Source organism: Nanorana parkeri, unplaced genomic scaffold, assembly GCF_000935625.1.
Source record: "Nanorana parkeri isolate BGI_ZX_2015 unplaced genomic scaffold, ASM93562v1 scaffold1598, whole genome shotgun sequence".
NCBI lineage: Eukaryota > Metazoa > Chordata > Amphibia > Anura > Dicroglossidae > Nanorana > Nanorana parkeri.
The window spans coordinates 217,653-229,950 of NW_017307866.1; the positions used below are offsets into that span (position 1 = coordinate 217,653).

Genomic DNA, 12,298 nt, shown 5'->3' on the forward strand with positions numbered 1-12,298 from the left:
ACTTTAGTGTTCTATACCACACGTGCAATTTATCATTAATATAATTATAAAGTGTAGTTTATAGAATGATCCTACAATAATACTGTAATGTAGTTATAATGACCACTTGCAGTGTAATCCTGCAGTAATATTCTTCTGCTCTCTGTGCAATGAATGAACATATACACGGATCCGCCATGGCATTAGGCTGCATTCACACCTAAGTGACACCTATTGAGCGCGTTTTAGGCATGTCTTTTTTTGAGCAGTTATTGCGCATTTTTAACATTAGCGTGTGAGCAGCTATTGGCACGTTCATGTGAATAAGCAAAGGCGCATAAAACGCGTGCAAAAATAATCACAACGCGCATTTTCAAATGAGTCTATGGGGACAAAACGCGCTGACATCTACCCCAAAGTAGCTCATGTACTACTTCACTCGACAGGCATTTTTTCTGCTTGCCACAAAACGCAAAGGTGTGAACAGGGGCCATAGAAAAGAATGGGATTCCTGGGGTTAAGCATTTTGACACGCTGAATCAGCTGCGACCATACGCCTAGGTGGGAACGGGGACTTATGACCACTGAGAGGTGAAGTGAATGAGATTGAATATCTTGTTACAATGACACCTGGAAGTGGGTGGTATATATTAGAGAGCAAGTGAACATTTTGTCCCTGAAGTTGGATGTGTTGGAAGCAGAAAACATGGGCAAACGTAAGGATTTGAGTGACTTTGACAAGGGGCAAATTGTGATGGTTAGACGACTGGATCAGAGCAACTCCAAAACTGCAGCTCTTGTGGCATGTTCCCGGACTGCAGTGGTCAGAACAAAACAGAAGTGGTCTAAGGAAGAAAAACCGGTGAACCAGGAACAGGGTCATGGGCGACCAAGGCTCATTGATGCACATTGGGAGCAAAGGCTGACCTGTGTAGTCTGATCCAATAGAAGAGCCACTGTAGTTCAAATTGCTGAAAAAGTTAATGCCGGTTCCGATAGAGAGGTGTCTGAACACACAGTGTATTACAGTTTGTTGTGTATGAGGCTGCATAGCCACAGATTGGTCATGGTGCCGATGCATGTCCACTGCCAAAAGCGCCTACAATGGGCACATGAGCATCAGAGCTGGACAAAAGAGCAATGGAAGAACGTGGCCTGGTCTGATGAATCACATTTTCTTTTGGATGCGGATGGCGGGGTGCGTGTGAGTTGCTTACCTGGGGAAGAGATGGCACCAGGATGCACTATGGGAAGAAGGCAAGCCGGCAGAGGCAGTGTGATGCTTCGGGCAATGTTCTCCCGGGAAGCCTTGGGTCCTGCCATTCATGTGGATGTTGCTTTGACACGTACCACCTACGTAAACAATGTTGCTGACCAAGTACACCCCTTCATGGAAACATTATTGCTTGATGACCGTGGCCTCTTTCAGCAAGATAATGTGCCCTGCCACACTGCAAAAATGGTTCAATAATGGTTTGAGGAACACAAGTTCAAGGTATTGACTTGGCCTCCAAATCTAAATCAAATCAAGCATCTGTGCTGGAAAAACAAGACCGATCCATGGAGGCCCCACCTCACAACGATCTGTTACTGACAGCTTGTTGCCAGATACCACAGCATACCTTCAGAGGTCTAGTGGAGTCCATGCAGTGACGGGTCAGGAAAAGGGGGACGTACTCAATAATAGGTGCGTAGTCATAATGATATGGCTAATTGGTGTATTTAACTGGAATGACTGCATGTAGAGTCATTTACATAGTCATCCTCCCCCTACTCTTCTGCCCCCAGTGCCCCAATATGCAATCATCAGTGTAATACATTATAATGACATCATGTAGTGCAGTGTGATCTGTGCCCTATGTGCCCCATGAATGATCCTGTACAGTAATTCATATAACAGGATGAGGATGATAATGGCTCAGTGTGCCCTTCTGTCCTCTGTGCAGTCAATCATTACTAGAATTACAAAGACCCCATATAGTGTGATAGTACCACATGTGATCTCCTAAACCTCAGTGCAGTAATGTTTCAGAACTATCCCTGGGCTCCCTGCTCCACAAGAAGCATCATACCCATCCCAGTCCCCGCTCCATCTGCAGCATCATACCCATTTTTGTCCCTGCTCCACCTACAGCAGCATGCCAATCCCTGTCCCCGCTCCACCTGCAACATCCTACCCATCTCTGTCCCTGCTCCACCTACAGCAGCATGCCAATCCCTGTCCCCGCTCCACCTGCAACATCCTACCCATCTCTGTCCCTGCTCCACCTACAGCAGCATGTCCATCCCTGTCCCTGCTCCACCTGCAGCAGCATGTCCATCCTTGTCCCCGATCCACCAGCAACAGCATCATACCCATCCCTGTCCCCGCTCCACCTACAGCAGCATGCCAATCCCTGTCCCCGCTCCACCTGCAGCAGCATGTCCATCCTTGTTCCCGCTCCACCTGCAGCAGCATCATGTCCATCCCTGTCCCCACTCCACCTGCAGCAGAATGCCTATCCCTTTTAACCTGCATCATCATGCCCATCCTTGTCTCCATTCCACCTGCAGCCCAATGCCCATGCTTCTTCACCTGCAGCCTCACGCCCATCCCTGTCCCTGCTTCACCTGAAGCCTCATGCCCATCCTTCTCAACCTGCATCATCATGCCTATCCCTGTCCCCGCTACCCCTGCAGCATCATGCCTATCCTCCTCCACCTGCACCCTTGTGATGTAGAGAGTCCAGTGCAGTGGGAGAGGGGGGGTTGGTTCCACCCAGGCAGGCGTCACATGGAGGTTTCGTGCAGCCAATGTGGTCGGTGCTAGGGCCCGGGGAGCTTCGCGCTGGCTCGGTGTACCGGCTTTGCTGCAATATAAATAGTAGTGTAAAATGCAGAGCACATTCTTTACCGCTCCCCGTCCGCCGAGTGCACACCGTCCGCACTGCCCCGCACCCTCTCCATACCCCACCGCTGGCCATTTGCATGCATTTTCTGCCTCCAAAGATGGTTTGTGAGACGGGCATCCTGGCAGACGATCCCAGCTCCATAGCGGCACCCCAAAAGGACCCCCTGATGGTCTCCCCGGCTCAGATGTGGCCCCCATTGCCCGGCACCCCGCTGGCGCCCCCCAGCTCCGGGGCCGAGGAGGGCATCAAGGAGCAGCTGTATATTCGCGAATTCCGAGCCTCGGACCAGGAGGTGGCCAGGAGGATATTCTACGAAGGGATTAGAGAAAGGATCCCCAGCTCGGCGTTCAGGGGGTTAAAGTACCAGCCGGTCCTCCAGTGCGTCTATGCGGTGCTGACAAGTAAGTAAGAGGGGTGGGGGGGGTGATGATGCCAAGGATGGCTATGACGGCTCTGATGATGACCCATTCCTACGTTAATTCATTCATTGCACTTCTGCCGACTGCAGCACAGGTCTCCCTATCACTGCATGGGACTCATCGCTGCCAGTGTGCCATGGCAGGGGTCATGTGACTGCAGGATGATCAATGCCTAAACTATATAGGATGTGATGGCTGTGCCACCTGTCACTCAGGGAATGGTACCCTCCGTCACCGTCCGCACACAAGTGACAAGCACCGCTGTGTCACATGCTCACCGGATGCCACCGGCTCCGTGACTCAGGACCGCTGCGTTAGCACGGCCACACACACTGCAGTCTTTTTTCTTTTTTTCATCTCACTATTTATCAATTGCATGAAGAGGTGTAAAGAAAAGAAAAAGGGTAAGATTGCGCCATACGCCTGCAGATGTTAATTGCATCGGTCAAACAATGACCCAACTTCCCCTTTAAATTGGCATGACCCGGGTTGTATCTCAATTGCTTGCGTACGCATTGAGATTTCGGCACAATCCGACCGAAATTGTACAACCTGATCGCAGCCGGCGTGCCGCCAACTTTTCCGCTTACTGGTAACGTTGAACAAAGAGCAAAGTGCCATCACCCTCAGGAGCTGGTGAGGAAAAAGGAAGGATGCTGGCGGTGATGGAAAATCATCACCCGTGTTCTAGCATGACCATGTCACGGGGGGTGTCAGACTGTAACATGCACTGATTGCAGTAGCAGAAGCTCCCAATATTTTGTATCTTTTCCCCGGTTTATTGTATCCGGAATACTGAGAATGAGCATCAAGGTATCGGATTGCCTGAGAGTGGGTATGAACCAGTTTCATCCAGTCTGCGCTCAGCTACGGGGCTGCTGCAATGAATGAGGCGTCCCATTGGGTTCGCTGGAAAGTTTTGCTGGGTTAATCATACACTCTGACTATACCGGCAGTACTTGACACATATGTAGAGATAAGCCGGTGTACCTCTTGTGGTGCAGTACTGTATCACACACAGCCCTCCGATACGAGAGCTCGGAGCAATGCTGCAGTACGGCTGGGCTGAGCTCCTTTACATGGAGTCTTCGAGCACATCGTTTGTTGGATAAGGAAAAGTTTAAAGCAATTAGAAGATTTTTGGGGACTTATTCAGCGGACTTCTCTTTACTTCTAGTTAATCGAAACCAGCATTGGTGGTGATTGGGAAGAATGCCACCTTTACATTGGTGGTGATTGGGAAGAATGCCCCCCTCTTACATTGGTGGTGATTGGGAAGAATGCCACCCTCTTACATTGGTGGTGATTGGGAAGAATGCCCCCCTCTTACATTGGTGGTGATTGGGAAGAATGCCACCCTCTTACATTGGTGGTGATTGGGAAGAATGCCACCTTTACATTGGTGGTGATTGGGAAGAATGCCACCTTTATTTTGGTAGTCAGTGGGAAGAATGCCACCTTTACATTGGTAGTCAATGGAAAGAATGCCACTTTTATTTTGGTGGTCAGAATGCCCCTTTTACATTAATCAATAGGAAGAATGCCACCCTTTGTCAGTCAGTGGGAAGAATGCCACCTTTACATTGGTGATCAATGGGAAGAATGCTTCCCTTACAGTGGTGGTCAGTGGGAAAAATGCCACCTTTACATTGGTGGTCAGAATGCCCCTTTTACATTGATCAATAGGAAGAATGCCACGTGTACATTGTCGGTCAGCGGGAAGAATGCCACCCTTACATTAGTGGCATCTGGGAATAATGCCACCTTTACATTGGTGGTCAGAATGCCTCTTTTGCATTGGTAATCAATAGGAAGAATGCCATCCATACATTGATGGTCAGTGAAAAGAATGCACCCTTTGCACTTGTGATCAGTAGGAAGAATGCCACCTTTACATTAGTGGTCGGAATGCCCCTCTTACATTGGTGATCAATAAGAAGACTGCCCCCCCCCCCCCTACAGTGGTGATCAATGGAAGGAATGCCCTCCTTACATTGGTGGTCAAAATGTCCCTCTTACAGACACCTCAAAAAGATAATTGGTGTCATGCCACTGGCTCTGCCAAGTGGCTTTGGCCCCAGAATTATACTGTACCAGGACATGGGAGGTCAATCAGCCTAGCGACCTCTGAAGGAACCCTTTATGACAATGGTTGGTCAAACTGATAAAATAGCATTTTTTTTGCTGTGGGTGACTGCACTTTCCTCTTTATATTAGCATAGGGGTAAGTTCAGGGATTCTCGGGGACTGTAGTGGGGCTCAGGAATAGGTAAGGCTGGCTGGTGCTCCTTTCAGCTCCATGTTCCAAGCCAGCTGGTCAGTTTGCAGATTGGGTAAGCTAGTGCTCTCTTTCCAGCAGGGTATGCTGGGAATTAGAGGTTAGCCTGAGCTGGAAGGCACCAGGATGGAGCTACCTGATTGGCCATGATCCTTTATTCTTATTTCTCTCGCAGTTCATTGACTAGCCATTCTCAACCATGGAACCTTCGGGTTCCTCTAGAGGTTGCTTGGGGTTCCTTTGAGTTGTGGCTGATTGACTTCCCAACTGATGGTTTCTGCATAGTTTAGGGTCCAACGCCACTTGGCAGACCTGGCCTGAATATGATTTCAAGGGTTCCTCTGGGGTAGCAAAGGTTGAGAAAGGCTGCAGTAGACTATTAGGCTTACGTACTAGAGGACTTCAAAGTGCAATTAAAGGAGAACTATGGGGTTAAAGGAGAACTATGGGGTCAGTGTTTTTCCCCATAGTTCTCCTTAGGGTAACGGGAGGACACAAACTAGCGTCCTCCCGTTACCCTAAGCTCAGTATACCACGAGCTACAGCTCGCGGTATACTGAGACGCCGCAGCCGGAGCGGATCCCGACGTAGATGACGGGATCCGCCCAGCTGTGTGAGTGACAGCTGGCTCTGCCTATCTAGAGGCAGAGCCAGCTGTCCCCTCCCCTGTCCGATCCACCAGTCAGCGCTGGCGGATCGGAGGGGGGAGGTGAGCGAACACAGAGAGCCGTGACAGGATCAAGAGCTGATCGAACGCCGGTATGTGTTCGCTCACCTCCCGATCTACTAAACCGACCTGTGACAGTCTCATTGTCACAGGTCGGCTAGAACTATGAGGTGAGTGAAAAGCACTCACCTCATAGTTCTCCTTTAAAGTGCCATAGATAATATTGACCAGTCATGTTTCAGTGTAGTGCACTTCAAGACTTCAATTCTGACTGGTTATTACTGTTCACTGCAGTTTGCACATCTACATTGCCCTTTGCATTGCTGTTCTGACTAAACCCGGGTGAACTCGGGAATATGGTGGTGCCAGGGGGTGTGCCCTGGAAGTTTCTGGTAGTCCTATGGACTTCATAGCGTGCACACAGCTTGGCACTTTCCTGCCGTCCACTCTTGCTATGTTCTAGCGTCTTCCTATAGGAAAATGGTTGCTGAGGGTACAGAGGACATGCCGGCATGTTCTGCAGTGTTGCAGCAGCCGGGAGGACACTTTGCACTGCAGTACGTTGCAGAGCGATCGAGGTTTTCCCTGTATTGCAGCAGTCAGGAAATCCAGTTATCTGGGTGTGATATTAAGCCTTGTGCAGCAGATGCAGTCTTTAGCCTGAGCAATGTGATAGCGAAGCAGCGCGGAGGGTCGAGTCAGCGAGCCCCATCTCCTGAAACAGTTACCTAGTTACAGAATGGAATGTAGGCCAATGAGACAACAAGCCTGCTGGGGCCCCGCCCCTTCTCCCCACCCTTAGTGCTGTAATACAATGCAGATGCACAAAAGCAGCATCCTTCGCACCTCCGCAGATACCACACATGTGACTCTCAATTAGAGGAATCATGCACTTCTCTTGCCCTTCCTCTTCAACGATCCGCTGGCCTTCATTACAGCGAACGAACGGTTTTAGGAACTTGTAGATCTTATAGACGTAATAAAAAGTCTTAAACAGAAGCATGCCAGCTAATTTGTTGAGTCAGGGCATCAGTAAAGAGCTGTATTCCTTGGCAGCCAATCAGATTTTAGCTTAATGTTAAATGCTAAAATGTATTTAGTTGTCATGAGACAAAACACTTTGCATATTGAGTGATAGCTGAATATCTTTTATTTCTGGGTGATGCTACCAAAGTTTAAAGCGGCACAAACACCAAAAGCAGCTGCCAATTGTTAGATGCGGTGGTTGCATTTATTTTCTTTCTTTGTCTTTTTTTCCTCTCTTTTCCTTATTTTCACCTGGTGATCCGACTAGTAGGTCTGTTATTTTTTTAACTTCCTTTTAATAGGTCAAGTGATCCAGCTAAAGTGGCAGATAGAAGACAAACTGTATATCACTGACAGGAGTGCTTACTAGGGATGTACCGTTACTGTTTTTTCGGTTACGAGTACTGATATTTATCTTTCGGCACTCGCTAATAACGGTACTTTCGGAAGTCATTAGCCCCGCCCGGGTTCCTGATTGCCCAGAAAGGCGGCTGCATACTGTTTGGCCAGCTCAGTGCTGATTGGCCGGGAAGCCGGATCCATGCAGTTTGGCCGGCTCAATGCCAATTGACCGAGAAGCCAAACACCATGGAGGCAGCTTCTCGGCCAATCAGGAGGCCCCCGGCCCGGCTGCCTGATTGGCTGGGAAGCTGGCTCCATGTTCCCTCGTGGCACTGCCGAACAGAGGAAGTCTCCCTCTGAGCAGAAGTTCTGGTATCAGGGGTAAGTATTGGAGCATTTGGGCGAGTACAAGTACTCGCCCAAATAGTCAGTATTGGCACCGGTACCAATCAGTATCGGTGCATCCCTACTAACAACACACCCTAAAACAAGCCTGATTGGCCAGGAAGCTGGCTCGATGCTGATTGGAAGGGAAACCGGCTTCCTAGCCATTCACAATCAAGCCGGCCAAACAACATGGAGTCGGCTTCCCTGGCAGTCAGGAAGCCGGGTAGCATCTCATTACCCGCTGCCCGGCTTCCTGATTGCCCGGGAAGCCGGCTCCATGCAAACGGAAGCACCGATACTCTGTGAGTAGCGAAAGCAAAATATCGGTACTCGTACTCTATACCCAAAAACCGGTATTGGTGCATCCCTAGTTTTAATTAAAACTATTTTTTTTTGTATTGGGACAAGTAGATTGTTATGAAGGACAAGTAGATTTGGCCCTCGCTTTAGTCATTGGACAAGTCGTTTTTTCAAAAATGTCCACACACCTGGTATATCCTTTCTATAGAATGTGTCCATACAATGTGCAGTCACAGCAGCAGGGTTTCATGTACTGGTTTATGAGTATTTATCTGTGCGCTCAGCATGCTGGTAATGTGATGTATAGATTCCGGTGTAGATAGCATGCAATGCACCAGTGGCTGGATTTCTGCGTTGTATTGATCCGCCACAAGTTGCTGACATTTCGATATTTTTTCCTCCCGTTGACCACTCATCCCATTAACAAGGAAGATGAGGAACACAGCAGGATCAAATTGGATGTATACCCGCTGCCGCGAGGACTAGGGCCGTGACTAATGTGTCTTTATTAACAGTTGAGGATTGTTGGTGCCGCTGACCAGCTGTGTCAGGAGTGGGAAGGAGGATAATGAGGAACCATTATCTCTGTGTACAAAGCACCAACCTAGTGTAATATGCAGTGCTTTATAGAGCACAGAGAACATAGACACCAGTCCCTCCTCCTCTCCCGAAAGGAACTTACAGTCTAAAGGCTGCCCGTACACTGTTAGAATTGCGTTCGAATGTTGTCCAATCAGAACATTCTATCTCGCCATCATGGAGTTCACTCATTTTGTTCAAAACCCTTAAAATATTGAATCCGGATTTGCAACTTGAATAGAATCCCGGACGTATTAAACGCATGTGCATTACGATATGTAACATTTCTTTCCCTGAGAAAAAAAAATCACATTCCCGGTGGAAAATGGGGCAAAGTGCTGTATGCTGTATGCACTTTGTTCCCTAGACCAGCCTTTCTCAACCAGGGTGTCTTCTGGCTTCCTCAGGGGTACCTCAACATTTTTGCACAGTGTCATTCCTTTCCATGGTGCAAGCGGCCAAGCCTTGCACCCGTTGCTGTGGCTCCTGATGTGATGGTAGGACTCTGATGTTAAAGGGGAGGGGGGTGAGGAGTCTGAGGACAGAGCTCCTGCTCTGAAAGGGGCAAACTCTGATTGTGAAGGGAGGGGAAAACTTCTGATGTCAAAAGGGCTCCTGATGTGAAGGGGGGGGGGCTTTTGATGTGAAGGGGACACTCTGAAAGGAGGGGGCTCCTGATGTAAAGGGGTGCTCCTACTGTTAGAGGGGGGACTCAAATGTGAAAGGAGGGAGCTCCCTGATGTAAAGGGGGGCTTCTGTTGTGATGGGCTCCTAGTGCGAGAAGGGGAATTCGAGTGTGAAAGGCGAGGGCTCCTTATGTAATGTGGGGCCTCTGATGTAAAGGAAAAGCAAAACAAACGACAAACGCACTCAACAATTTGTTACCAGTTATACAGTAAGGTGCACACGATATGGGCTTTCTACTGTACCTCTGATGTAAAGGAGACACCTGATTTGGAGGGGAGAACGAACCCCACTTTTTTTTTTTTCTTGGATAGGGGTCTGGCATGGATTTTTGAGGGACCGCATGTTTTTCCACATTTAAGGGATGCCTCGAGATCTTGCATATTTTAAAGGGTGCCATGACTGAGAAACGCTGCCCTAGGGGATCATGGAGACTACATTGCTTAGAGCAGGGGTGCCCATAAGGTCGATCGCGATCTACCAGTCGATCACTGGTAGCTCTGGGGACTTGCAGGAACAACAGGACCCAGTGATGGCAGGGACTTGAGTAGCCGTTGCCTATCTCTGCCTCTGCTTTAAATTAGATATTTTTGCACTCAACTCAAGCTCAACTTCGGCCATTACATATTTTTGGGTTTTGCTGGTGTGTAGGTGCCTGTGTTCCGGTGGGAAGATTTTACAATATTTCCTGTACTGGTGACCACACAAGAAGTGAGATTTCCCCATCAGGGTCACAAAAGGCAATAAAAACCTGGCAACATCAAGGGCCAAGGTATTTAATACCTTAATTCTTTTTGTACACACATTGTGTTGATGTGTGTTTTTCTGTGTTGTGCTGCATGAAAATGCAGCATTCCTACATTTCTGCTTAAGGCACACCAGCGCAATGGTTTGATTTGCATGGGTCACATACACAGAAATTGTATTTGCTGTGTTCTTGCATTGAGTCTGCATTGATCAACGCACTTGGTGTGAACAAGTCCTGTGCTCCCCTTTGGAGAGATTTCCAGTCATGGTGACCACACAGAAAGTAATGGCTACAGAAACATAATAAAAAACTGGGGGAGGTCCTAACCCTTGTCTACTCTGTTAAAAAAAGTATTGACTGGAGTTGTGCCCTAAGGTACGCCTGGCATAGACTTGGGCAATTCATGCAGAGCATGTTGAAGGCTTAAAAAAAAAAAATGCATGACCAGAGGCAGAGGTTAATGCAGCTCAATGTTCATACAAATCTGACTCTTCCAGAAAAAGTCAAGCTTAGCTTCCTGCTCCCTAATCCTCACTTTAAGGATGGGTAAATGTACTGATCAATAGGGAGGGAAGGACCAGCCAGGCCAAGTTACATAAACCTTTATTTGCCTGTATCTCTGGATGTATTGATCATTTTGTCATGCCATTTTCAGTATGCTTCATCAAATCCTTAGAACTGTTCAAGTTTATAACCGGTATATTCAGAAGTGACATTTCTGTGCATCCATATGTGGATTTGTAAGGAGATCCCATGCATCATAGTTTAGTTTCTGGTTGGCCAGATTAGAGGAAGTGATGGCCATATAGACAGGAGAATTACAAATTGTTAGGTCTGCAGGGTGTAGGTTATATGTGTCTTCTGTCTGCTGTGATCATACAGATCATACAGATATCCCCACCTTACACATAACTGTTGTACCCGTTCTTTCCGGGTGCTGCTGTTACCTGCGGATTACGTAGCATTTTGATCCAAGTAGGAAATCTGTCACCAAAACACCAATGATATCCGATGAGTAACGTTTTGATATGCTAAATGAACGTCAATAAAGGTGTCACTAAGGGAAGATTCATGAGTGTTCTGGTGACATATATTCTACATCTGGCAGCTGTGGTAGGCAAAGGCGAATGGGCATCTGGTGGGGGGAAAAGGATGGCCATGGAGGGCTCCATTAAAGCCAACAATGCTCACAATTTCACTTGAGATTATTAGTCAGTTGGGTTCTTGATTATACTCATTTTGGCTGTAGATGAAGAAGTATTGAGGAGATGGCCTGACACCCTAACATTTTTCAATGTGCACGTTTTTCTGAGAATTACTTAGTCACAGAATATTTTGGTTTGCTTGTATATAAGGGAGACTGTGAGTGGAGTGGAGTGAGTGGATTAAACATTTTGTGAAATAAGAAACTAACCCATTGCACACTTTTGGGTTTAATCATAAAACTTCTACCTAATGTATAGCTGGGCGGATTCCATTCACCTGGCACTAACGCCCCTAGATGGCACTGAGGAATATCAAAAATACTCCCCAGTGCTCTCTAGGGGCGATTGTGCTGTAGGAACTGTATCTGCCAAAGTATACACTGGGTGTAGATCCTCAAATCATCTCTGAATTGGTGCTGACACAGTCCTTCCTTCTGGAGGGGGGCTACTTCTGTTCCCCATGGTCCCTGTGTGTGTTGTAAAGTAGCCACCGCTCCAAGCTCAATCCCATGATGGACTACACTCCTGTTTAGTTTACTCATTTAAATGAGAGAGTGTAGCCAACATGGGAATAAACATGGAGTGAGGAACTACTTTACAACACACACAGGGACCATGGGGAACAAAAGTCGCCCCCCTCCAGAAGGAATGACAGTATCAGCACCAATTCAATGATGATTTGAGGATCTACAGCCGAGTGATACACAAATAAGATACATTTTTGTTAATAGTTAAGGTACCTGAATTCATTTTTAAGATTTAACTCCTGAGCTTAGTGTCACTTCAATAAAAC

At 47.7% G+C, this 12,298-nt stretch overlaps 1 protein-coding gene across 1 annotated transcript in view; it reads left to right on the forward strand.

Moving 5' to 3' along the window:
* Positions 1 to 2,790: 2,790 nt before the first annotated feature.
* NAT8L (N-acetyltransferase 8 like) overlaps positions 2,791 to 12,298 on the forward strand; it is a 38,224-nt gene continuing 28,716 nt past the window's right edge. The window contains exon 1 of the mRNA XM_018570800.1: positions 2,791 to 3,271. Coding sequence (XP_018426302.1) covers positions 2,947 to 3,271 — 325 coding nt within the window. The 5' untranslated portion in view covers positions 2,791 to 2,946. The remainder of the gene's footprint in view (positions 3,272 to 12,298) is intronic.